At 43.6% G+C, this 27,213-nt stretch overlaps 1 protein-coding gene across 1 annotated transcript; it reads right to left on the reverse strand.

Moving 5' to 3' along the window:
- Window positions 1–1,693: 1,693 nt before the first annotated feature.
- LOC149320817 (steroid 21-hydroxylase-like) lies at window positions 1,694–26,404 on the reverse strand. The gene is made up of 10 exons (XM_089505965.1): window positions 26,179–26,404; window positions 23,669–23,758; window positions 19,110–19,264; window positions 14,952–15,047; window positions 12,521–12,622; window positions 10,769–10,855; window positions 9,104–9,307; window positions 7,287–7,456; window positions 4,571–4,674; window positions 1,694–2,363 (listed from the first exon to the last, which is right to left on the reverse strand). Exons 1-10 carry the CDS (start codon window positions 26,402–26,404, stop codon window positions 2,101–2,103), a joined length of 1,497 nt encoding a protein of 498 aa, XP_089362091.1. The 3' UTR covers window positions 1,694–2,100.
- Between the last annotated feature and the right edge of the window lie 809 nt (window positions 26,405–27,213).

Here is a 27,213-nt window from a genome sequence, read left to right on the forward strand (position 1 = left end):
TAAACTGTATTTCTAAATGCTCAAAGTTTTCAAGTTACTGCAAAGCTAGAAATTTGCGGAGTGAAAGAAAATTTATTGGAAATGTGTGTGATGGAGTTGTTCTTTGTTGGGGTAATGCCCTCATTTTTGTCACCACTTCCATCTCCCTCCCACAGCTACACCCTTGTGTGCCGTTACACTTAAAAGACCACATACAGTTCTGGTAGCCAGAACCACATTTCTGCTAGCCCAAGGAAGGCATGCCTGGCCAGAACACTGAACAGAAGCACTCCACGCAGCAACATGGAAGATTATCACCCATGGAAAAGGACATCCTAGTCTTGTCCTATTCCCATCCTTATAATGTGATTGCGTGAAGATTATCAGACAATGTCGCGTTTATGTGGTCATTATCCCATCACTGAACCACAATTAACCGAGATCGCCTGAAAGACTTTCACATGATGTTATGCTTATCTGATCATTGTCCCATCATTGAACCACAATTAACTGTGATCGCATGAAGGACTTTCACATGGCATCACTCTTATCCTGTCATTGTCCTGTCATTGAAGTGGAATTGTCCTTTCATTTTGTATTAACGGGAGTATGCATTAATACAATTCCATTTCAATGATGGGACAAAGCATGATCTCTGAAACGCTTTTATGTGATCAGGATAAAGATGGGAGAGCAATCTGCTTCCCTCCTGACCTCATCCTGTTCCCATGTGATGTTTCAGCTCTGATTTCCTTTATTTATTAGCATACATTTATACTTCACTCTGTCTTCATCCCTAGACTGAAAATTCATCATTCAGATTCATACAATCCTTGTAATTGTGTCATTAAATTAAAACAACAGAAAAATGGCACTCAGTTTTAAACCAATACCTCTCATACTGTAAAACAGGATCTTCAAAAGAAAGCACACTCATTTATTTTGTCTGATTTTTTTTTTAAGAATTCTGCACAGAGTTGAAAATCAAGCATTTGTCAAATGCACACTACTCCAATGTAACTCACACTCCTTGCAGGTTAGGAGAAGTCAATGAAGACCAGGGGCACTGTGGCAGAATTCTATGGGGAATTCAGGGAGAGAAGAATGGGACAGAAAGGGAGAGTTTTATCTATTTATTTTATTAGTTATATAGTAGGCCCTTGGTTTCTGCTAGGTTTTTGCTGCCAGGACCCCTGGTGGATACCAAAATCTGTGGATGCTCAAATCCCATAATATACAATGGTGTAACAAAATGCTGTCCCTATATAAAATGGCAAAATCAAAGTTTGCATTTGGGAATCAATGGCGCGGTAATACCGCCCCTTTTATCTCCGGACTGGGAACAGGGCAGCCTCACTGGCAGCCCTGCAGCTCCAAACCGGAGTTTTTCCAGACCATGGAGAAACAGCAAAATGCTGCTTCTTCGTGGTGCAGAAAAGGGGTGTGCTTGGGGTTTCATGCCCTTGGACACCCTGGGAGCCAGAGCCATGGGAGAAAGGGGCTGCCTGGCCCCTTTCTCCTGGGCATCGTTTCTGCAGCCATTTGGTTGCTGCGGGAACGATGCAGCGCCCAAAAGGAGCTGTTTTGGAGCTCCTTCCCATGTCACAGCCAGGCTGCCATAAGTGGCCTTGGGGCAGCATGGAGACATCACACACGTGCTGCACCTGGTCACGGCGTATGCATGACATCATCATGGTGACCCCCGTGTGGACAGGAGGCTGCCATGCTGACGCCGCCACGACATACTAGGGTTGTGGGGCGTGCTGACGCTCTGCCTCTGCGCAACCCTAGTACATGGCCAGGCCGGCGTACCAGGCCCATATAATATTTTCAAGCAATGGATGTTTGAACCCATGGATAAAGAATGTGTGTATACAGAGGGCTGACTGTATTTCTTTCTCACAATTCTGCTAATGGATTCAGATGGTGTACTTGCCTCTGCTCCTGCACACTTTATCCTCACAACAACCCTGTGAGGTAGGTCAGGTCAAAGAGGGTGACTGGCCAAAAGTCCCCCAGTGATTTCCTTGGCTCAATGAAGATATGAACCTGGGTGTTCCCCAGTCCCACACAATAACCACCACAACCCTGGCATTTGTGTTCCTTTGCCATGCAGAGACCTCATTCTGCAGAGTCAGCCACCCCCCATGGCACCAGGTGGGTCAAGAATGTGTTGCAATGCATGAGAAATGCACAGCGTGGCTGGAGGCTAGGCAATGATCCAGATGGAGAGGGCAAGATCTGGAAATCCCGCAGTAGGTAGGTGAGGAAGAAGAAGGACTCCATGCGGGCCAAGGCTTCCCCTAAGCAAACCCGGGCTCCACAGCTGAATGGCACCAAGTGCCGCTGGGCTTCGGCCATGGCATTGCTCTCCAGGAATCTCTCTGAGGAGGAGAGGAAAGATCTAGTTAGAAAAGAAGGTGTAAGTCAAAGAGAGGTACCATATATATTAGTGTATAAGTTGACCTCATGTATAAGTCGAGGTCAACTTTTGGGAGCAGAAATGGGGATTTTATATGACCCGTGGATAAGTTGAGGGTCAGTCTTAAGGGGGCAGGCCAGCTGGGGAGAAGCTCCGGGACGATCAGCGTCTCTCTAGCCAGCCTCCCTTCTCAGGAGGAGGGAGACAGGTTGGAGAGAAGGCTCCGAGGGGCGAATGCGTGCCCTTCCCTGACATCAATACCAGGAAAGATTCTAGAGCAGATCATTAAACAGAGAATCTGTGAACATCTAGAAGGCAATGCCATAATCACAAAAAGTCAACATGGGTTTCAGAGAAACAAGTCATGCCAGACAAATCTAATCTCTTTCTTTGATAAAGTTACCAGCTTGGTAGATGAAGGGAATGCTGTGGATATAGTATATCTTGATTTCAGTAAGGCCTTTGACAAAGTCCCCCATGACATTCTTGCAAACAAGCTTGTAAAATGTCGGCTAGACAAGGCAACTGTTAAGTGGATTTGTAATTGGTTGACCGGACGAACCCAAAGGGTGCTCAACAATGGCACCTTTTCATCCTGGAGAGAAGTGACCAGTGGAGTCCCACAGGGCTCTGTCCTGGGCCCAGTACTGTTCAACATCTTTATCAATGACTTGGAGGAAAAAATTGGGGGAATACTTATCAAATTTGCAGATGACACCAAATTAGGAGGAATAGCTAATACTCCAGAGGACAGGATCAAAATTCAAAATGACCTGAATAGACTAGGAAGCTGGGCCAAAGCTAACAAAATGAAATTCAACACGGAGAAATGTAAGGTACTGCACTTAGGGCGAAAAAATGAAATGCACAGATATAGGATGGGGGACACCTGGCTTAAGGAGACAACATGTGAAAGGGATCTAGGAGTCCAAGTAGACCACAAGTTGAACATGAGTCAACAGTGCGATGCGGCAGCTAACAAGGCCAATGCGATTTTAGGCTGCATCAATAGAAGTATAGTGTCTAGATCAAGGGAAGTCATAGTGCCACTATATTCTGCTCTGGTCAGGCCCCACCTGGAATATTGTGTCCAGTTCTGGGCACCACAATTCAAAAAGGACATTGAGAAACTGGAGCGTGTCCAAAGGAGGGTGACTAAAAGGGTGAAAGGTCTGGAAACCATGCCCTACGAGGAATGACTTAGGGGGCTGGGGATGTTTAGCCTGGAGAAAAGAAGGTTAAGAGGTGATATGATAGCCCTGTTTAAATATTTGAAGGGATGTCATATTGAGGAGGGAGCAAGCTTGTTTTCTGCTGCTCCAGAGACTAGGACCCGGAGCAATGGATGCAAGCTGCAGGAAAAGAGATTCCACCTCAACATCAGGGGGAACTTCCTGACAGTAAGGGCTGTTCCACAGTGGAACAAACTCCCCCAGAGTGTAGTGGAGTCTCCTTCCTTGGAGGTCTTTAAGCAGAGGCTGGATGGCCATCTGTCAGGGATGCTTTGATCTGGATTTCCTGTATGGCAGGGGGTTGGACTGAATGGCCCTTGCGGTCTCTTCCAACTCTATGATTCTATTCTATGATTCTCTCTAGCCGGCTTCCCTTCTCAGGAGGAGGGAGGCCGGCTGGAGAGAAGGCTCCGAGGGACGTACGCCCGCCTGCCCTTCCCTGCCTTCTCACTAGCCGGCTTCCCTTCTCAGGAGGAGAGAGGCCAGCTGGAGAGACGGCAGCGGGGGGCGAACGCGCACCCTTCCCAGCATCTCCCCAGCTGGGCACTTGGTCAGAGGAACCCACTGACCCGTGTATACTTCTATCCCAGGATTTTGGTGACCATTTGGGGGCAAAAATTTCTCGACTTATAGGATATGCAGTTTGACATCACTTTAACTGCCGTGGCTCGATGCTATGGAATTTTGGGATCTGTAATTTCATGAGATATTTAGCCTTCATTGTCAGAGAGCTCTGGTGCCACAACCAGTGACATATCCCAAGATTCCATTGGATAGAGTCATGACAGTTAAAGCAGTGTCAAATTGCATTAATTCTATAATGTGGCAGCCGCCAAATATGCAACCGGACACACTTGCTCTTCCTCTCCTCCTCCTCCTCTCTCTCTCTTTCAAATACACACAAACACACCACCATTCTCTCTCTCACCCACAATACCTGGTCTGAACTCCTGGGGGTCTGGCCATATGCTTTGATCATGATGGGCTCCATAGAGGTTGGGGATGACTGTTGTCCCTTTGGGGATGGAAACACCAGACAGACTGGGGAGGAAGGGATTGAAGATGTGGGGAAGGAGAGGAAAGAAAATCAACAATTTGACAAACATCATTTCACAGACCTCATGGTACTGGCTTCCTCTTCCCTCTGGTCTCAAACATTGTAAGCATCAAAGATTGACTGTTACCAATTAATCTCAAAGGCTGGCCACCATCTTAAGTGCACAGTCCAGATTGTATAAAGCATAATGAGAGGTAGGACTTTATCAGACTGGCAGAAAAGATGGGAGTATTGTGGTATGCTCCTGTCAATATCGCTCAATAACGTGAAGATTATCACACAATGTCGTGCAACATCGCAATTATCTTGTGATTATTCTGTGAATAAAGAGGCATTCTAGTGCTGGTTTTTATTCATGGGATTTTCTCATGAATAAAAAGTGGTGCTAAAATGCCTCTTTATTCATAGGATCATCGCAGGATAATAGCAATATTGTGCAGTGTTGTGTGATATTCTTTGCATTATTGTGTACATATTGATGGGAGCATACCACTATGCTCCCATCTTTTTTGCCAGTCTGATAAAGTCCGTAGACTCTGCAACCTGAGTCATTTCCTAGCCAACCAAAAATTTTGAGGGCAATGGCTTCCTCTTCCTTTCCTCTTCGCTCTGGTTTCTGTTCTCATTGACCACAAGCATCCACAATTTACAGGTACCAACTACCTTGAAGGCCAGCTGCCAAACACAGAGCCCAGATTGTCATTTCTGACAATGACTGAGTCATTTCCTTGTTGTTGTGTGCCTTCAAGTCATTGCCAACATATGGCAACCCTGAGGCTAACCTATCTTGGGGGTTTCTTAGCAAGTGACTTTAGAGGTACAGATAGGGTCACCTTAGGGCTGCCAAAAGTCAGAAAGGACTTGAAGGCACACAACAACAACATACCTTTATAGCGGCGGGAGGGGGGAAAATATTGCAATGATAACAAAGTTCATATCTTACTATTCTTGGTTAAATGTACACATTATTGTTTCAAATGTATTGTAGTGGATAGCATACCTGTAAAAATTACAGTAGACTTTTTTTAATCACTGATCCAAAAAACACTGCAAAAATCATCCAATTTGAGACTGTTTTAACTGCCCTGGCTCAATACTGAAAAATCTTGGGAATTGTAGCTTATTGTGGCACAAGAGCTCTCTGACAGAGAAGGATAAATGTCTTACAAAACTACAGTTCCCAGAATTCCCTAGCCTTTTGCCAAGGCAGTTAAAGCTGTCTCAAAGTAGATTATTTCTGCAGTGTGTTTTGGACTTTCTATTCTACTGTTCCACCATCTCCCTTTTGGTTTGGTTCCCCCCTCCCGAGACCCGTTCCAAATTAGAAATTCAGCCCTCCTCCAGACTGGATAGTAAAAGCCTGGGCATTAGCAGCTGCACACATATCCAGGGGGAGCCGTGTTGGCCATGTAGTGAAGTACAATAACACCCAAAACCCACAACTGAGACTGAGGCAACATGGATCTCAAGAGGAGCATCTTCTTTTGTCTTCCTAATGGAACTTTAAAAAAAAAAGTCCTGGAGTACCCATATAGCCAGAAAAAGGGGATTGCCTGCATGAATTTCCCTGTAGTACTACCTAGAATCTTAGTGTCATGGATTGGAAGAGGGCCATCCAGTCCACCCCACTTCTGCCATGCCGGAACACACAATCAAAGCAGTCCAGATAGATGGCCATCTAGCCTGTTTAAAAATCTCCAAAGAAGGAGATTCCGTCATGCTCAGAGGGAGTATGTTCCACTGTCAAGCAGCTCTTACTGGCAGGAAGTTCCTCCTAATGTTAGGTGGAATCTCTTTTCCTGTAATTTGCATCCATTGCTCCATGTTGTAGTCTCTGGAGCAGCAGAAAACATTCTTGTTCCATCCTCGATGTGACATCCCTTCAAATATTTAAACAGGGCTATCATGTCACCTCTTAACTTTCTCTTCTCCAGGCTAAACATATCCGGCTCCCTAAGTCTCTCCTCATAGGGCTTAGTGGTTTCCAACCCCTCATCGTTTTGGTCACTCTCCTCTGAAAACGTTCCAGCTTGTCAACATCCTTTTTGAATTGTGATTCCCAGAACTGGACACAGGATTACAGGTGAGGCCTGACCAAAGCAGAACAGAGTGATACTATGACTTCCCTCGATCTAGAGACTATACTTCTATTGATCCAGTCCAGAATTGCATTGGCTTTTTTAGCTGCTGCACTACACTGTTGACTCCTCTTCAATCTGTGATCTACCAGGGCTCCTAGATCTCTTTCAGATAAACAGAGAACCATATCTTGACAAAATCAAGTTAGTGACTAACATCAACACCTTTGCCTAATGAAGATGCCAGTGGAGGTTTAAAAGCTTGCAACCAGTATTTTGTGCGTTTCAGTTGCTCCCATAAAGGTATCACTGTTTTGTGGATTTTGGATGTTATTGTAAGGCACACACATGTAAGCCTACCCAAGCCAGTTGTACATGGCAACATTTAGCCATCTAAGATGCAGGCTCTTCTCACACAGTGTGTCAGCCATGGGACCAGAGAGTGGCTGCTACCCTTTGGTTATGTCTAGATTCTACGTGTGACTAATGTCAAAGTATGGTTTGTGGAAAACTGGTACCTGGTATCATGGGTAGTCATGTGAGGCAAAGCAAGGGGTGCCGAAGGACGCATGCGCAAGGTCTCCCAGATGGTGGCGCTGAGGTAGGGCAGATGCTTTCGGTCACTATAAGTGGGCTCACGATGAGGTCCTACAACTGTCATTAACTCTTTGTGGATTTGCTCCTGGATCTTGGGGAGGGAGAAGGGGGACAGGGCAGCAAAGGAACAAAATTGTGAGGAAACAGAGTGCCAAACCCTCAAATGTTGACAACTCCCACAGCATGAGATAACAAAATTCTTCACATGTCTCCACATATGATCCTACCTGAGTTTTGAAAACTTCTGGGGAGGCCCATCTCTCTGTCCCACCACCTCCACAGGTGCATCTGGTGGGAAAACAGAGAGGGGCTTCTTGGCAGCTGCTCCTAGTCTCTAGAACTCCTGAGAGAGGCTAAACTAGATCAGTTGCTATCCTCCTTGCTATACTTCTATAGGCAGGTGAAGACTTTTTGTTTTGGCAGACCTTTGAGGGTTGATTGTTCATTGGGCAAAGGCCTTTAATAATATGTTGGACAGTACTGTCTGAATTTCTTGTTTCTTTATTTTAATGGGCATGTTTTGTTGTTCTTGTGTGCCTTCAAATTGTTTCCAACATATGGCAACCCTAAGGTAAATTTATCATGGTGTTTTCTTGGCAACTTTCTTCAGAGGGGTTTACCATTGCCATCCTCTGAGGCTAAGAGGGTGTGACTTGAGTCCAGCACTCAAACCACTACACTATGTGGTTCTCAATTGGCACGCTACTCCAACTGCATTTTAACTTTTGTATGATACATCTTTTTAGCTATATCTATTTAAACTTGTATAAACTGTTTTAAATCCCAGGGTTAGATGCATGTGTGGGTGAGCAGAATATAAATATATGAAACACAAGAAATGACATTCTGAACTATGGATGGGAAACATTTGCCATCAGCCCAGGTCCCAGTGCTCCACCTGAACTTTTTAGAATCTGGAAAGCTTCTGACTTCTAAAAAGTACTGGTGAAGCATGGTTAGGACACGGCTTGGACCAGGCTGATGGCAGGTGGTGATTAGGTCGAGATTTAGCATGCAATAATCCTCACCTCCATCACAACTCCAGCCCAGGAGGCTTGAAACGCTTTTAAAGTTCATGCGATAAAATTAAAGCCATCAACCACTCTGGAATCCCATTGTTGATTCCTGGGAAAGGACATCCAGCCTTGGGGCTAGGTTTTAAGTATAAATATAGCTCCAAAATCTAACCTTTGTAAAAACAGCCGGCATGCACTTCTGCACTCTGTGTATGTTCTGTGTTGTCCTCAGACCTCCTAGTCTGACCCACTCCAGCCTTCCATGGTCTGCTCAACGGACAAGTAATTACAATCCCCCTGGAAAACCCCTAAAACTCTGGTATCATCTTTCCATATTTCGGTTAGCTCTATATGCTGTGTCTGTGTGAATTGCTATTGTCTGTGTGTGTGTATACGCATGTGTACATGATTACACTCTTTATTTTTAATACAGAGTGTGATTACATTTTTTATTTAGAAAAATGCATTTTTCTAAATTTTAAAAAAAATCTCTTAATTCACCCCAGACCTAGAGTTCTCTTCACTTAGTACTGCTATACACAGGTGCAAATGGCCCAAAGGTTACCCAAGCCTCTTGCAAAAGCTGATTTCCCCAACATTTGAAGGAACACTGTAAGGTTGGTGGGGACCCTGCAAATCCACTCTACCTGGGGGTTTTTTTTGGTAACACCCTCCTAATCCCACCTTCCCTCCCTCAAATACATCCCACAATTTCATCCTACCTGTGGGCGGTGGAGCAAAAAGGCTACAGTCCAGGTCAGTAAGGTAGCTGTGGTTTCGGTACCTCCAATGAGAAGGTCAATAATGGCCATGTGGACATGTTCTGGGAGGAGGCCACTCTCCCCTGACTTGCTGATATTATGGTCACGAAGGAACTGCAGCATATGGCCCACCATGTTTCGTGCCTCTGAGGAGTGGTGGGACTCCTGAGGATGTAGGACACAAAAGGATTGATAAATTCCTTCAATGTATGTCAGTTTTTAGGTCAACACCAAGGGCTGTTCCTAGTCTTAGGCCAGGGGGAGGGGATACACAACCATGACCTGCATGTAGCCCCCAACCTTTATTTGTTGTTGTTGTTTGCCTTCAAGTCATTTCTGAGACTTATGACTACCCTAAGAGTGACCCTTGGCATGTTTCTTCAAAGAGGGTTTGCCATTGCCATCCTTTGATGTATAAGAGTAGTTTGCATTCCGTTAACTCAGTGGGACTGGAGGGGGAGAGTTTAGAGTTGAGGGTGGATGGTTGGGGGGATTGGGTAATGTTGCCAACGGTTGTATCATGTATTTTTATCTTGTAACTCGATCCGTAGGGAGAGGCAGGATACAAATAAATATTATTATTATTGGATTAGTGTCAACTTGTATTATTTCCGCAGTGCACAGATGCAGTGCAGCCTCAGTGTGCAGGAATCAAAGTAACAACATCTGCAGGGCCACAGTTTCCACCAATGACTCCATTCCTGCTTTAAAGGTGTAGTGGTCTGAGTGATGGACTATGTCTCTGGAGACCAGGGTTTGAATCCTGGCTCAGCCATGCAATCCACTGGGTGACCTTGGGCAAGTCACACTCTCTCACCCTTAGAGGATGGCAATGGCAAATCACCCTCTGAACAAATCTTACCAATAAAACTTCATAATAGGGTTGCTATAAGTCAGAAAATGACAGCACACAACAAAAACAAGGAGTTATGTGTTCCCTTGCAGGGAACACATAACTCCTTTGTCACAACACCTCCACTGGCTACCACCAGTATGTTTCCCAACACAATTCAAAGTACTGGTTATGGACAGTAAAGTTCGACACAGCTTAGGTCAAGACTACCTGAAAGACGGTATCTCCCTATATGAACCTGCCAGACTCCTCAGATCCTGAGCAGGGGGACCTTCTGGTAGTCCCACCACAATCATAGCCTCATCTGGTGACAATAAAAGAGCAGACTTTCTTGGTGACTGCTCCCACCCTCTGGAACTCCCTTCCACATTGTGCTAGGCTAGTCCCTTCTCTGCCCTTCTTTCATCAGCAGGCAATGATCCTTTCATTCAAACAGGTATATGACTACTTGGACTGCATCTGCATTGCAAAATTAACACAGTTTGACACTGCCATGCATAGCTCCATGCTATGCAATTCTGGGATTTGGAGTTTTGTGAGGTTTTTAGCTTTCTCTTTAAGAGAGTTCTGGCACCCAAAACAAACTTTGTAAGCTACTTTGGGTCCATCTTGGGAGAAAGATGACACATTAAAATAAAATAAAATAAAGAACAACTAGCAAAGTCTGTTTCTCAGTATCCTTCACTTGTAAGTCACAGGACTCTGCCCCTCCATCTCTCCCCCAACATCAAATAATCCCAACCCAATTCTCAGTCCATCCTAAGCATTCTCACCTGGTGTTTCTCCATCTGGCCTTGGACCAAGGAGTCTCGGTTTTCAATACAGGAAAGCAAGTGCTTCAGTGTGGCGTTGGGGAAAATCTAAGGAACAGCAACCAAGAGTCCAGAATTTAGTGGTTTTCAAAGGCACAGACATGTAGAGCAGGGGTAGGCACACACCATGGAATAACCTACTCTACTCAGAGAAAGAGATGTGTTTTTTGTTTTTTATTGTTGTTGTTAAGAGTTAAAGTACAGTACTTACACTGACCCTTTGGATAAGCTGACCCAGGACTTTGGGGTCAATTTTCTGACTAAAATTTCTAGATGTATACGTAAGTATATGAAGAAAGTGTTGGCTGGCATTCTGCTTGGGACTTGCTCCTGATGTCCTTAGCTGCCTTCATGGAACCTCAACTCATGGTGACTCTGTGGACAAGACATCTCCAAGCCTCCCTGTTTCCAATGTACAGTCGGCCCTTCTTATACACGGATTTTTTTACACGGATTTAAGCATACACGGTTTGAAAATGTTCCAAAAAAGTATAAATTTACTTTGATGTTCCATTTTTTATTAGGGACACCATTTTGCTATGTCATTATACTTAATGGGACTTGAGCATACACGGATTTTGTTATACACGGGGGATCTTGGAACCAAACCCCAGCGTATAACAAGGATCCACTGTACATTGAAGCACTCTTGCCTTTGCCCAGATGCACATCTTCACAAGGTTTCATCACATTTTTGCAACATTACTATAAATTCATAAAGTTACCAAATGTAGATTGTTAACATAAGACCTGAGGCAGTATTATTTCGTAGATATTCTGCTCATTATCATAAGAACTCAGGGCAGTGTACAAATGAAACAATAAACAATATAAAGCTATTCCAAGTTGAAACAATAGCATAGCTAAAACAGAATGACTGGATATTAAATGCAACATCTTAAAATGTTGTAGCATTTAAAAACAAGTATACATATTATTAAAGTAAATTAAGCCCAAAAAGCTTTACTATAAAATCCGGTCTTGAACAACGTCGGTGCCGATCGGATCACTAAGGGGAGGAAATTCCACAACTGGAGGCAACAGTAGAGAAGCTTCTCTCTCCATATCCTCCCACTCCATAATGGAGTTGGGCCCAAAGGAGTCCCCACCCCATCTGACCTTAATCTGGGGCAGGTATACCTTGGAAGAGGTACTCCTTTAAACATCAAGGTCCCAAGCCTTTAAGGCTTTAAATGTCATCACTTGAATTCAGACCAGATGTAAATTGGCAGCTGGCATATCTCCTTCAAGACTGGTATTATGTATTATTTATATGGTACACTAGTCAGAAATCATGCTGCTGCATTTTGCATTAGCTGCAGTTTCTGAGTCATCTTCAAGGGCAGCTCTACCTACAGTGTATTGCAGTAGCCTAATCAGGAGTGACCAGTATCTAAGGCTGCATTAACACTTCAGAAACAATCCAGTTTCACACCACTTTAATTGCCATGGCTCAATGCTATGGGATCCTAGGTGTTGTAGTTTGTTGTGTCACCAGAACTCTCTGACAGAGAAAGCTAAATGTCTCACAAAACTACAGTTCACAGAATTCTATACAATGGAGCCATAGAAAAAGAAACTTTTCTAAGCTGTTATGTTCCAATGTGATTCTCTCCCCCCCTCTGCCGCTCCACAAAACAAAACAAAATGAAACCTTGAGATGTTGCCTAAAATGTCCCTGTTAAGCCTCTGAACTCATCTTCCTTTCCTTACTCTGAGGATGGGCAGGGAATTCACAAGCTTGATAGGAACCGCACTCCATGTTTTCACCAGCTCAATCATGCAATCGTGCATTTCTTCAACACTGGCCATGTCCTACCATGGAGAAATAGAAGAGATTAACCTGGAGAAAACAAATGGCAGCCATTGCTAACTGGGAAATCAACAAATCTCTTTTCTGTCAGATCAGTCAAAAGCACTTAATATAATTGTGTGTGTGTGCGTATTCTATCCTAAACCACAAGTTTTCAGGATGGTATACCAATAAAATCAATTTAAGTATATTAAAACAATTTAAAAAGTTGGATTGTGGATGCATTCATACTGTAGAAATAATGCAGTCTGACACCACTCTAAGTGCCATGGCTCCTTCCTACAGAATCCTAGGATTTCTAGTTTTGTGAGGCACCAGCATTCCTTGGCAGAGAAGATGAAAGAACACATTGTAGAGTATTTTCTGGAGACATCGCCCATGCACACATGGGTGGACAGTCACAGAGAGTACAGTATGGGTGGCTGAACATGGGAGATGATGTGTGCCGGCTGATATGCTGAGTTAAGTAAGAAGAAAGAAGTTCGTACTGATCAGCTTCTTATCAAGATGGAACAGACTAGCATATATCATGTTTATGACTTTACAATAGATATCAACTACATGCAAGGCTGATATAATAAACAATGTGGTAGTCCAGTGATTGATATGTTTATCTATTACTAATTTGTATAAATAAAGGACTCTGGAGAATCTTCAGAGCTCATTGCACTATGCTATGACTCTCCCTTTGTCATTTTGTTCTCTTCAATGCGAAAAACAAAAAATCCCAGTAATCCATAGGATGGAGCCATCACACTTCAAATGGTGTCAAACTGCATTATTTCTACAGCGTAGATGCACCTTCAATAACTTTGCCAGGGTTATCTATTTTATTACAGTCGGCCCTCCACATTTGCAGATTTGACTTTTGCGGATTGGATTATTCACGGATTTGTTTAATATGTTCTCTCTAGGAATCGCTAGGTCCTCCAGCACGACTCTGTGGCTAACCTCCACCAAAAGTCACGGTAGAGAACCTAGAGAATCCTAGAGAGAACACTTCTCTAGACATTTGTAGGTCCTTCAGTGCAATTCTGTGGCCAATTTCAAGCAGATGTTGACCATAGGGGTGCCCTGGAGAAGCTAGAGAAATGTTGTGCCAGGTTAATAGTATTTTTTTATTTGCAGTTTTCCCACTTTCACAGGGGCCTGGACCCCTAACCTCAGTGAATGTGGAGGCTCCACTGTATTTTATTTTTGTACAGTGCCATGCACACTGACCGTAAATCATCATCATCATCACAAGCTAAAAGCATATTGCACAATTTAATAAATGAAAACAGATTTAAAATGTTAAGACAGTTTAAAACCATGTGAAACTTGGTGCCAAACCAAATCCAGGATTGATTTCATGCAGAACCACAAGAGGAGGGAGGGCTATAGCTGAGAGGCCCCTCTCCTACTCCCCGACATTGGCAAGCCTCTCTCTAGCAAAACTGAGGGTACATCTACACTGTAGAAATAATGCAGTTTGACAGTACTTTAAATGCTGTAGCTCATCCTAAGGAATCCTGGGATTTGTAGTATTCTGAGGCACCAGCATTCTTTGGCAGGAAAGGCTAATGACCTTGTAAAACTACCAGTCCCAGGAATCTATCAGATTAGGCTGACCATACGTATTGTTTTAAACGGGATAGTACCATTTTTGTTTTGTTTTTTCCTATTTCCAGACCGTCCCGTCGTTTTAATATAAATGTCAGTTTTGTCCCGTCTTCAAAAAAATTGCCCTGTTATGTTGCAAAAATGGTTTGAAGATCCCTGTTTGAAATTGTCATAAAACAAAACTGTGATTGTCATAAAACAAAACAAAACAGCAGCCAAAGCACAAGAAAACAAAATGTATCATGGAGTGTGAGAAATGTTATGATAAAGTACTGAAAGGCTGAAATTTGCTTCATAAGATTACTTCATTGGAGAAATGAAGTAATGGTGCGATCATAGTGAAATACAACCCCCCTCTATGTCTTCCTAATTTTTTGTATGAGTTGTGTTAGTGAAAAATAATGGTTAGCTCAATCTGTTCATGTAATAAAACCTTTATTATCGTTGTACCTTTTCTTGAGTACGGAATATTACATGACCCCATCTTGTTTTTGCCATCCTAATGACCCATTTTTGTTTCAAGCCTGCATAAGGGAGCTACAGCTCTTAAAGTGGTGTTGAACTGCATTGTTTCTACTGTGTAGATGAACTCTCAGTTCTCAGGACATCATAACTAGAGAAAGCTGATCCTTCAAATATTGAGGTCCCAAACCACTTGGGAGGAAAACGAGATTCGTGGGAAGACAGAATTGTTGTTCACCCTCTTCTGGTTCCCTCGTACAGACTCACCAAAGGTCCAAACAGCATGGTAGAAATAACAGAGCAGGCATGCAGGGAAAAATCATGAGCCACATCCACAGGTTGCCCCTCATAACTATGAAAAACCTGTTGGGAGCCCAAAAAGAGAGAGAAAGTGTCACTTAAAAGGGCTCAGAAAAAAACCAAGAGCTATAATTGAAATGTGTTTCACATGACAGCAAGGAGTGGATGCAGAGGAGCCTTGCCTTCCTGAAGTGTCACCTTTCACTCCAAACACAAAAAGGCATGGTTCTAGTCCTTATTGCAAAAAGCCACTTTAATCATTGGACATGAGTCTGCACTGCAGAAGTAATGCCGTTTGACACCACTTCAATTGCCAAGGCTAAATGTTATGGAATCCTGGGATTTGTAGTTTGTTGTGGCACCAGAGCTCTCTGACAGAAAGGGCTAAATATCTCACAAAACCACAAGTCCCAGAATTTCAAAGCACAGAGTCATAGCAGTTAGTTAAAGCAGTGTCAAGCTGCACTATTTCTTCTGTGCAGATTAGACCGTAGCAGACATTAAATGGATAGCAATAACTTACTGGGCTGAATCTTAGCCAAAAGGGGGAAACCTGGTGAAGTTTCTAGTCCTTATTGCTCAGGCTGTATGTGTCAGGTGCTTAAAACTAAATTCCACAGCCAAGAAAAGGCTAAGTCTTATAGTCTGGGTAACGCATTCCTGTTGCCATTACTTACATAACAATGTTTAAAAAGTAAAGCTTGTTAGTATTTTTTAATAAAAATAATTGATAAGAGAATGGCATGAAATGTGAAAACTGTAAAAATGCTTCTAAAATACAAGTAAAAAGAAAACAATCTAAAGTTGAAAAGCAAGATAAAAATGCCTATAAGATAACTTCATTTCCACTCATTACTCATTATGTTACTTCTGAAATATACGTTTGTTAGATCCCTGCTGCTGAAACAGAGAAGAACGTATTACAGGTAACAGTACAGCGGGCCCTCCACATTCGCTGGGATTAGGGGCACAGGACCCCCATGAAAGGGGGAAAACTGGAAATTAAAGAAACTATTTCAGCTGGAAGCTAAGTCCAACTATACATATAGGAAGGACAGTGTGCTCCCTTGTTGTTGTTATGTGCCTCCAAGTCATTTTTGATTTATGGTGACCCTAAAGCAGACCTATCATACAGAAATGGGATTTAAAACCTGGAAAAAACCTAAGAAGACATGCAAAAGTGTGATTGATTTTCAGACACAGTGGGGTTAACATGACATTAAACAGCTAGAAAATCAACAAAATACAATTCTTTTTACTTTCAGGATTTTCCGGAAGTAAAAAGAATCGTGTTTTGTCTACTTTCTAGTCAGATTAAGGTCGTGTTAATGCACCTTAACAGTGATGTTGTCTTAAAATCAATTGTGCTTTTGCGTGTCTTTTCTACTTTCTGTCCAGGTTAATGTCGGGTTAACCTGGACGTCATCTGATAATAAATCCGCTTTTGTGAGGGGGTTTCACTTTAAATCCCCCTTTTGCATGGAATCCCTCCTGCGTGATAAAACCCATAGGGTTTTCTTGGCAAGTTTCTTCTAAGAGGGGTTGGGGTTGTCGTTGCCATCCTCTGAAGCTGACAGAGTGTGACTTGCTCAGGGTCACCCAGTGGGTTTTTATGCTCAAGTGGGGATTTGAACAATACTCAAACCACTACACTACACCGGCCTTCCATGTGCTCCCAACTTTTGTTTTTAACTTCCACACTGGCTGGGCTCTAGGCTCTGAGTGCATCCCTTAGTCTCCAGGCTTGGTCCTTCTTCTCCAATCCTCAGGGCAAAGGAGAGCAATTTCAGGTTATCCTGGAGTGCGGTCAAATCTCCCTTTTTTCAAGTCTTTAAACCAGGGGTAGGCAACCTTTTTGAGCCAGGGGCCGGGTTGCTGTCCCTCAGACAACTGGGGGGCCAAACAAAATTTTCAAATGTAGAACACATTTTTTAAAATGGAGGACACGTGAAAAAATTGATGATTTTTAAAAAATGTTAATATAAATGCATGTTTCTTAGGCATCATCAAAATGGAGGACATTTGGCATTATTCCTAGACAGATGGCAGAAATGTACTTCCCTTTCTGGCCAAAAACCAGAAGAAGAGGAGGAAGAAGCAGAGGAGGAGGTAAAGGAGAAGAAGAAGAGGAGGAAGAAGAGGAGGAAGAGGGGAAAAGGAGGAGGAGGAAGAAGAGGAAGTAGAGAGGAAGAAGAAGGGGAGGAAGAGGAGAAGAAGAGGAGGAGAAGAAGAAGAAGAAGAAGGGGAGGAAGAGGAGGAGGAGGAGGAGGAGGAAGGGAGGAAGAGGAGGAGGAAGAAGAGGAAGAAGAAGAGGAAGAAGGGGAGGAAGAAGAGGAGGAGGAGGAGAGGAGGCAGAAGAAGAGGAAGAGGAGAAAGAAGAGGAAAGGCTCTTCCCCCTGCCTGGCCGCCTCCATCGCCGGTGGAGGAGCCCAGGCAGGGGAAAGGGGCCTCACTGAGGTGAGGCTCTTTTCCCCTGCCTGGCCGCCGGCGGAGGAAACCAGACAGGGGAACGAGGCCTCGCTTAGGCGAGGCTCTTTTCCCCTGCCTGGCCGCATCCATTGCCGGCGGAGGAGCCCAGGCAGGGGAAAGGGGCCTCGCTGAGGCAGGGCTCTTTTCCCCTGCCTGGCCACCGGCGGAGGAGACCAGGCAGGGGAACGGGGCCTCGCTGAGGCGAGGCTCTTTTCCCCTGCCTGGCCGCCTCCGTCACCGGCGGAGGAGACCAGACAGGGGAACGGGGCCTTGCTGAGGCGAGGCTCCTTTCCCTGCCTGGCCTCCGTCGCTGGGGGGGCGGGGGACCCGGGACAAAGGGCAAACTGGGGCAGGACCGTGCGGACCCGCCCCAAACCGGGAAAGTCCCGCCCCCAGGCGCGGAACACTGCAGCGGGGGCAGCAATTGGCAGCAGGACCAGGCCAGGGCCAGTCCCAAGGCCTCACCAGGCCGGATCTGGCCCGCGGGCCGTAGGTTGCCGACCCCTGCTTTAAACAGAAGTTGGATGAGCATATTTGATGTTTTTATGATATGTATTTTAGACATGATTGCCACTGTATGGAGATTTTTGCTTGTAAGCCCACTTCGATCCACTGGGAGAAGCAGGAAAATACAAATAAACATCATCATCATCATCATCGTCGTTGTTGTTGTTATTATTATTATTATTATTATTATTATTATTATTATTATCCTGTATAGGACTTGGTGTCCCTTGTGATCCTTCCAACTCTACAATTCTAGGATTCTAGGATTCTTGAACCCTCCGTATGTGTATGCATCATTTTTCAGACTTGCCGTTTTTTATCAGAATGGCATACTCTGTGCAATGGTGTTTGATGCTTCACGTGTCGTTCATCAGTGATATCCACAGGGGCTTCCTCTTGTACCATCACTCTTGTAACCTCACAAGAGGTTGTCCCCAGGTCTTGGCACTGAAATTTCAAGGAGGCCTGGCCTAGCAACCACAACGTAGGGACTGTCTACATTATCTCCATGCCAGTGGTCCCCAAAGTATGGTCGTCAAGATGTTTTTGACTTTGGTGCCCAGAAGCCCTGGCCTAGCCAGTTTGGCCAACAGCCAGGAATTCTGGGACCTGAAGCCCAAAACATCTGGAGGACCAAAGTTAGGGAATCACTGTACTATACTGTGAATTCCCCCCAAAGCTGGCCACTGGTGTTTACACTACACAACCCCCAAACCCTGGATTTAGTCCAGGCTGCTTACAGAATGTCAGTTCAGGGTTTCCACTTCTTGTTCTGCATTAAAAAGACTTACCTTTTGCTCAGGGGTTGATGACAACAGGTGTTAATGGGTGGCTGCCTACTCAATGTCCTTGCAGAGTTGCTTTGCAGACACAAGTCACTATGAGATCAGACCACGTCTGGGTACCCCATTCTCACTTCAGAGTGACTTGTACCCGCAATGGTGGTGCTGACCAGCTTGCAGACACCACAATCTTGCAGAAGGTAAGGGGGGGGGCAAATTTGGGGGTGGGGGGAATGCAGGGGCCAGAATACTTATAGGGCAACTTGGAGTATTTTGGCAAGTGTAAATAAGCCCACAGACAGTTATATACAGGTAAGCAGACATGTGCCTTTGCAGACTAATCCAGGCTGTTGTTTGTTCAGCTCACTTTGCAGAGGTGTTGAGCCTGGCTCTGTACAATCTGCTCCATGTCGCCCCGTAGGCAGCGCTGGATGGCTGTGTGGGCCATTTTCCTTTGTAGCCGCCATGTCGGGGTATAGTCGCCAAGGGAGAGGTCCTTGCCTCCCATTGAAACCAGGTTTCCTGCAGGTGTGGTTGGGGCAAAGGAAGGTGGAAGAGACAAGGAAAGAAAGGGATGGCAAACATAGGTTAGAAGCTCATAGCACCTCTGAGACTTACTGAAAGAAAGAGGTTGGCAGCATGAGCTTTCATAGACTTCAGCCTACTTCCTGAGATGTATTTGGCGGAGTGGAAAGCTATGGACAGATCTATATATGGCACTGGTGTGTGAAAATGTTAATTCAAATTCAAAATCCAAATGCATCTGAGGAAGTAGATTTAAGTCTAGGAAAGCTCATGCTATCAACTTCTTTCTTTCAGTTAGTCTAAAAAGTGCTGCAAGATCTCTCTACATACTGATTCTGCAGACTAGCACAGCTATATCTTTTAATTCTACCAGATTACAACCATTATGCTTTTCATATTATAGTTATTATTATTATTTGTGTACTATTTTATTCATTTGTATCTCTTTTTTCACTTGCTCATGTGATTCAAGATGACTAACAACAAAGAGATGGCCCTCCACATTTGCAACTTTGACTTGGGAGTTTATCACATGGGGAAAAATATGGAGTTTAAGCAATAATTAACCCGTGAAAATTGCACAATTGACATTAAAACACAATTAAAATGAGATTAACACAAGAGCCATTATCCTGTGAATAACCAGAGAATAATCAGGCAATAAACAGCAAAAAGTCATTTGTGGAAAAATCCTGTGAATGATTTGCTGCTGTTTCTTGCCTAGTTATTCACGGGTTAATGGCACTTTGAACACAACGTTGTGTGAAAACCATTAGCGTAATTGTGGGATTATCACAGGTTAATCATCTTTTATACTTCCAATTATCCCCCGTGTGATAAACTCCATAGTGCTCAAACCACTACACCATACTGTCTCTTCCTTTCCAGGAGATTAAGGCAAAAGTAAACTCATGCAGCCTTGTCTATCTTGTGTGTTCTTCCTAATTTTTGGAGTCATTTTATCATCTTCACCACACTCTGATGTTGCTTGGCCACACATCCTAGTTTTGAACTGTAAAATGTTGGAATCATAGAATCAGTTGAAAGAGACCTCCAAGAGCCATCCAATACAACCTCATTCTGCCATGCACAAATTAAAAAAAATCAATGCACCCCCCCATGACAGATAGCCATCCAACCACTGTTTAAAAACCTTTAAAGAAGGTGACTCTTTGGAAGGATTGAGGTTGGCAGGGGAAGAAAAGATTTCATCTCAAAATGGAGAATAACCTTGATAACTGTTGTCACTAAGTGGCCAGCATTAGAGGTACATCTACGTTGTAGAAATAATGCATTTGGACACCACTTTAATTCCCACAGCTCCATCCTAAAGAATCCTTCAATTTGCAGCTTTGCAAAGCACCAGCAGGCTTTGACAGAGAAGGCTAAAGATCTTGAAAAATAACAGATCCCAGGAATCCCTAGGATGGAATTGCAGCACTTAAAATGGTGTCAAACTGCATTATTTCTACAGTATAAATACACCCTAGGTTAGGACAGTCTCTCTGTTAGTGCAAAGTACACGTCAAAGAGAGAAGGACAAACCCTGAAGATCAGCCAAGGTCCCACACAAAAACAGGGGGAGTATCTTGATCTGGAAAACAAACGCTGAGCATTATGCAATTCCATTAAACTGGTGACTTTTCAAAAACAAATTATTTGGCATACTTCTCTGATTTAAACACCAGCGCTGCTGATAAGGCCAGGGTTTTCTTTTTCCATTTTTGGACAGGCAATATTTCCTGTTGACATAGTTTCCAAGGATGTATGAGCCATGTTGAGTTGAGCTGGGAACTGGAAAATGCCCCATGCCTCCAGTTTGTCACATGTAATTTAGCCCTCTGCTTCTCTTTCCCTGCATGTAAAATCTAATACGAAATTTTGGCTTCAGATTTTGTCCATTGGTAGAAGGCAGGTATCATCCCAATGACAGTGCCAACACATTCAGACAATTATCATGTGTAAAAATCTGTCCATAGGAAATGAGATTACACCAGGAGAGGCCAAAGGATGAGGTTTTCATTCATTATGCTGGTTGTCAGATTCTGGGCATTAGGAGTACAAATAAGTAACTTTTCAAAGCTCTGGTAAAGCACAGCAGCCCTGCCCTTCTTACCCTAAAAGCTTGAGTGGGAATTATGCAGAGCTCTGCCTACTGGACTGCAGTTCCCAGTATGCCTAGGGTTGCCATAACCCGGTTGCAACCGGGTTTTTCCCGGTTTTGGCAGCACCTGCCCAGTCACGGCACGGGTGCAGCCAAAAACCGGGAGAAGCCCGGTTGCAGCGGGGTTGCTGGGCAACCCTGGGGCCTCGCTGCCCTCCTCCTCCTCCACCGCGCATGGCCGCGCGGAGGAAAAGGAGGGCAGCGAGGCCTGGGGCAGAGCAGGCTGCAGGGAGGCGGCGCCTCTTGGGCGCAGCCGCGCCAACCTCCCCGCCTCCCTGCAGCCTCCTCCCTCCTTCCTGGCCTCCGCGGGGGCCAGGAACGAGGCAAGGCCGTGGCGATCGCCGCCGGGCTCCCCGCCTCCTTCCTGGTCATGATGGGGTTTGCTTGGCAAGTATATACAGGCGGGTTATCATTGCCATACTTTGAGGCTGAGAGAGTGTTACTTGCCCAAGATCACCGTGGGTTTACATGGCCAAGCCAGGATTCAAACCCTGATCTCAAATCATAGTTCAGTGTTCAAAGCACTACAACTAGTTGTCTCCTTGGCAATCCCATACCTTCCAACATTTCATCAATGAAAACTGGGACACATGTGGCCAAGCAACATCAGTGTATGGTCAAGAAAGGAAAAGTTTTTAGTGAAGGAGACACAAGCTAGGGGAGGCTGCAGCTATTTGCTTTTTGCCTGAGCCTCCTGGGAAGGGCAGGCTTCTGCCCTTGCCTTGCCTCTCCTCCCTGCTGAGTTAACTGAGTGTAAACCACTTTTGCATTTGCAACTCAGTCTGTCACAATTGAAGATTAAGCTGAAGACAAAGAGGAAAAGTGGGAGAAGGAATGGGGACATAGGACATTTCAAAAGCAGCTTGGAAAAGCCGGCCAGTAAATGAATAATCAAGACACTCTCTGCCAAATGGAGGCAGTCAGAGCGTATGCCCTCCAACAAGAACTGGAGGGCCATACGTTTTCTTCAGAGCAAGGTTCCAGTCCTCATGGTATTGAGTAAAAGATTAATTGTATACCTTCAAATCATTTCGACTTATGGTGAACCGAAGGTGAACCTATCCTGGGGTTTTCTTGGCAAGATTTGTTCAGAGGAAGTTTGCCATTGCCACCCCCTGAGGCTGAGAGAATGTGACCTGCCTAAGGTCACCCAGTGGGTTTCATGGCAGAGAGGCGAATCAAACCTTGGTCTACAGAGTTGTACTCCAATTTTCGGTTGGCCATTGTTTAAATTAACTAACTTGTTAGTCAACAAATTAGCCTATCAAACCATTAATTAATCTCAGTGTGTTTTAACTAACCATGGTTTAGTGTTATGTTTGAATTGGCTCTATGACTGTGTTTACATATAACTAACTATGTTTTGGGTTGCTGAAACCGGCTTATTGTGATGTTAGTCTTCCTCTGCTAGCAAACCATGGTTTGTTAATGAGCCATAAGCCACAATTTTGAACCCATGGTTTCTTGCTGTGTTACAAACTCAGGCTTCTTTAAGCCATTGCTTGTCATATTATCCAAATGTTCAGCCATGACTTGCTTCCCCACCACCACCAGACTGCTCACCTTGAAGAAAGCACTGATAAAAGGGATAGAAAATAACCACAAAATAAACAAATTAGAAATGCCAGATGAGGAATGCAAGCTACAATTTGGGTTTGATTCTTAAAAAGTAAATCAACATATTTTGGCCAGAAAATATTTGTATGGCCACCTTCAAGGGATCTTAGAAATATTTAATGCATAAATATTAGGCAATTACAGAAAGTGCAAAAATTATAAAATTAAAATTAGTACAATAACTACCATTGCATAGCCAGAAATCAGGTGTTGGCCATATTCAAAGTACAATGACATCCAAAATCCCAAATTGTGCATGTTGATGGCCCAATAAAGGTATCACAGTTTTATGGATTTTGGATGTTCTTGTACTTTACCATTGCATATGTTGCTCTTTTCTAATAGCAACTGAAGAAAGATATATAAACATAATCGAAACATGCTGAATTATTTTTAGGGATAAAAACCAACTTTATCTCTGTTGTGCACTGCATTCTATTAAATATTTACAGACTCAATTGTTTACTTATTTATTTCGGTTGTCATCGATGTGCTTTGTAGCTGAAGCAACAAACCCTGGTTAACATAAACCAAAGCTTCTTGTGACTTGTAAACTCTATGGGCATCTTGCCACTTCATCCCAGCCTTTTAAACCTCCCATTCAACCAGGACAATATTACCAACAAAGCTGTGAGGCCGTCCAGCGAAGTCAGACCACTTCCGAATTAGTGCCTCGCGAATTACTTCTGAGCTGTTCAGCACGACCACATCTAGCAGGAACCACCAAAGAGTTGGGGTAGGGGGGGGGGAATTGAAAATCTGTTTTAGATCATTTAATTTCTGCCATAATAGCACCAAAACATCTCTTTGCTCATTCTAGGCTTAGTTTTAATGGTGTGTGTGTGTGTGTGTGTGTGTGTGTGTGTGTGTGTGTGTTAAAAATAGAAAATAGGTTACCTGTACTTGGAATGTACACATTGAGCTTAGAGGCAAATGGTTACAGACAAGTAGTTATTTGCAATTAGCTCCTTTCCAAAAATGAAGATATACATTATAACTTCACTTTTTGTAGTGCAGCTTACTTTTCATGTTCCCTTGCTAAAGGCAAAAAAGTTCAAATGCTGGCTCTAGTAGAGAAGGTAGTGCTTTGAAAATCACAGCCCTTGAGCCTGTAACATCTGGGTGCTTTTCTAAAGTAACTAAAGTTACTTTTCTAAAGTTACTAAAAGTAAGTGTTTAATTCCTTTTAAGAAACATGAAAATAGAGGTGGGATTTTTTTTATCAACTATTGGATTAAGTATACTTAACTAAGTTATCATCTACACTAGAGAATGAAACAGTTCAACATCACATTAACTGTCATGGCTCCATCCTACCAAACTTTGGCATTTCTAGTTTTGTGAAACACCAGCACTCTTCAGCAGAGAAGGATAAAAGACCTTGTAAACTTAAAAATCCCAGGATTCCATGGGATGGAGCTACAGCACTTAAAATGGTGTCAAACTACATTATTGTTACAGTGTGGATGCAGCCCTATTTACTTGACATAGGTCTAAACCATACTGCAGTAATACCATATATACTAGGCTATAAGTCAAGAAATTTGTGCACAAAACTTGACCCGAAAAATACAGATGTGTTGGGTATGTTGTGTGCCTCCACGTCCTTTCCAAAGTATCTCCATAATAGGCAAACCAACCTATTATGGGGTTATCTTGGCAATATTTGTCCAGAGAAGGTTTGCCATGGCTTTTCCTGAGGCTGACCAAATGTGACTTGCGATGAAAATTATAACAGAATTCAAGGACATAGCTGTGTTCGTCTGGATCAATGTGCAAAGGCATCTTGTAGCACACTTCTGGGACTAAGGGGGAGTGCATCTACACTTTGGAAATCATGCAGTTTCACACCACTTTAAGTGCTATGGACTCCACTTCCATCCTAGATTTGTAGTTTTATATAGTCTTTAACCTTCTCTGCCAAAGAGTGCACCAACTAAAAATCCCAGGATTCTGTAGGATGGATCCATGGGAATTAAAATGATGTCAAATTGCATTATTCCTACAGTGTAGATGCATTCCCAGTCTGGGGAAAAAGAAAAAGGAAGGAAGGAAGGAAGGAAGGAAGGAAGGAAGGAAGGAAGGAAGTCTGAGAAGCCAATTTTGGCTGCACACAACTGAAGTGGCTGCAAGGGGAGATTTATTTAACATCTCTTCATTGTGTCTTCTGCCAAAACCATCCCAGCTCATCCCTTCCAAAACTGAGAAGGGGAATATTCATACAGCCTTCCACAAGCTGTTTGATGGCAAATCCCATCAGACCCTAGCCCATATAGACAATAGTGAGGGATAATGGGAATTTCAGTCCAAAACCTGGAAGACCACACTTTCCCCATCCTGGTCCTGAGATTTGGTTTCTGTACCCCCTGCCTTTCCTATTTCCCAAAGGCAAAAGTTGTCAGGAGCCACTATCCATTTAAAATATTTGTAAATTGCTTTGAATACAGATTAAATTAACTATATAAAAACTGCACAGTGGATGATTTTATAAAAAGCAACATCAAAAGTAGGAAAATTAACAAAGGCAAGCCCCTAAAAGGTGTAGACGCAAGGAGATAAAAGTGACCCAGCATGATGTCGTGATTTGAGCACTGGATTACAACCTGGAGACCAAAGTTCCAATGCTCCTCCACCAAGGATACGCACTGGGTGGCCTTGGGCAAGTCACACTCTCTCAGCCTCAGAGGAAGGCAAATCCCCTCTGAACAAATCTTGCCAAGAAACTCCCGGGTGGGTAGCTTTGCCTTAGAGTCTCCATGAGTGCAAATGACTTGAAGGCACACAACAACAACAAAGAAATAAACTTATTTATTTATTTTATTCATTTATATTCTGCCTTTCTTGCAATAATGAGGCTCAAGTCATCCAACAACATGTGTAAAAACAATGCAGATAAAACCAGTCCGGATTAAAACTATAGAAAAACTTACTATAAAAGTACCAATATAAAATAGGTTGTGAAGGCAGCATAGATCATAAAAATACAAAGAACAATTAACAGTCTTGACAGAGAAATTTTAGCCCCCTTGCTGACTACCGCAACCAACCGACACACCCCCAACTACAAGAAGTTACTTTTTTGGATTAGAATCAGCCACCCCAATGCCACCAGTGACATGCCCAGTTTCACCTTTGTTCCCAAGGCGCAGGCGGTAGATCGGTCCATATTGACAGGCCAACTTGAGGAAATGGATGGGGAGGTTAGGTTGGAGCATGTGGAAGAGGTTGCCAATGAGGGGCAAAGCCCTGGGGCCTGGTAGATCCCTCAAATCTTTCCCCTGGCAGTGCCCCATGTGCCGCCGGCTCAACAGGGCGATTGCCAGAAGGACAATGATGAAGAGGAGAGCAGTGAGCATGATGGTGGGTCCAAGCGGGCACTTCTTGCAAAGAAGGAGAGCAACAATCACCCACAGCACCTCCCATGCAATATCCTCTGCACAGCAGACTTCCAGGCTCACAAGTTATTTCTGCCCCCAATTCTGGGCAGCGGTTCTCTCTTTATACCAAGCCGTCAGATTCACCCACCCTTCCATCCCTTGAAGGCCCCTCTCTTCCAAAACACTTTTGCACTCTATGACAACACGGCCAGTGAACAACCTTGAGCAAAGGATAGATTTATCATTTGGAAAAATAATAATAATAATAATAAATCACTTTTTGCACCAACTTGGGGGCATTACGCAGAAACGGCATGGCATGGAAAGCATTTCACACAGAGACACTTTAAAGGTTAGGGCTGAGGTGCCAAGGTGAATGATTCCGGCATTTTGCTGTATTTTTCCTCTCACTTTTCTCGTTTTTAAAATAATGATCCGACAACATAAACAGCATTTGTTTTGACTCTTTATAAGAGTTGAGTTCGGAAAGTTGTATTTTAGAAAAGAATTCATTGCCGTGCCTCAACATGGTGCTTGGAAAAGTAACAGTAGTAGTAGTAGAGAGGAACTGCTGGACCTCTTACTCTTTCCCTCCACCACTCCCTTCTCCTTTTGTGTCATGTCTTTTTAGATTGTAAGCCCGAGGGCAGGGAACCGTCTAATTAAAAAGATTGTATGTACAGCGCTGTGTAAATTTACAGCGCTTCATAAATAAAGGTTAATAATAATAATAATAATAATAATAATAATTATTATTTAATTGGTTTTCACTCTGTGGAGAAGAAAGC

The sequence above is a fragment of the Sceloporus occidentalis genome, unplaced genomic scaffold (genome assembly GCF_023333645.1).
Source record: "Sceloporus occidentalis isolate IW3139 unplaced genomic scaffold, rSceOcc1.0.p SCAF_1, whole genome shotgun sequence".
In the NCBI taxonomy this organism is placed as follows: Eukaryota; Metazoa; Chordata; class Lepidosauria; order Squamata; family Phrynosomatidae; genus Sceloporus; species Sceloporus occidentalis.

What these genes read in the sequence shown, in the direction of transcription:
- LOC149320817 (XM_089505965.1), bottom strand. Translation starts at nt 26,404, where the DNA reads ATGCTCACTGCTCTCCTCTTCATCATTGTCCTTCTGGCAATCGCCCTG. An exon ending in CCTGCGCCTTGGGAACAAAG is followed by an intron (nt 23,759 to 26,178) that starts GTGAAACTGGGC and finishes GGTTCCTGCTAG; the next exon opens with ATGTGGTCGTGCTGAACAGC. An exon ending in ATTCCCTGCCCATCCTCAGA is followed by an intron (nt 10,856 to 12,520) that starts GTAAGGAAAGGA and finishes GCTGTTCCTTAG; the next exon opens with ATTTTCCCCAACGCCACACT.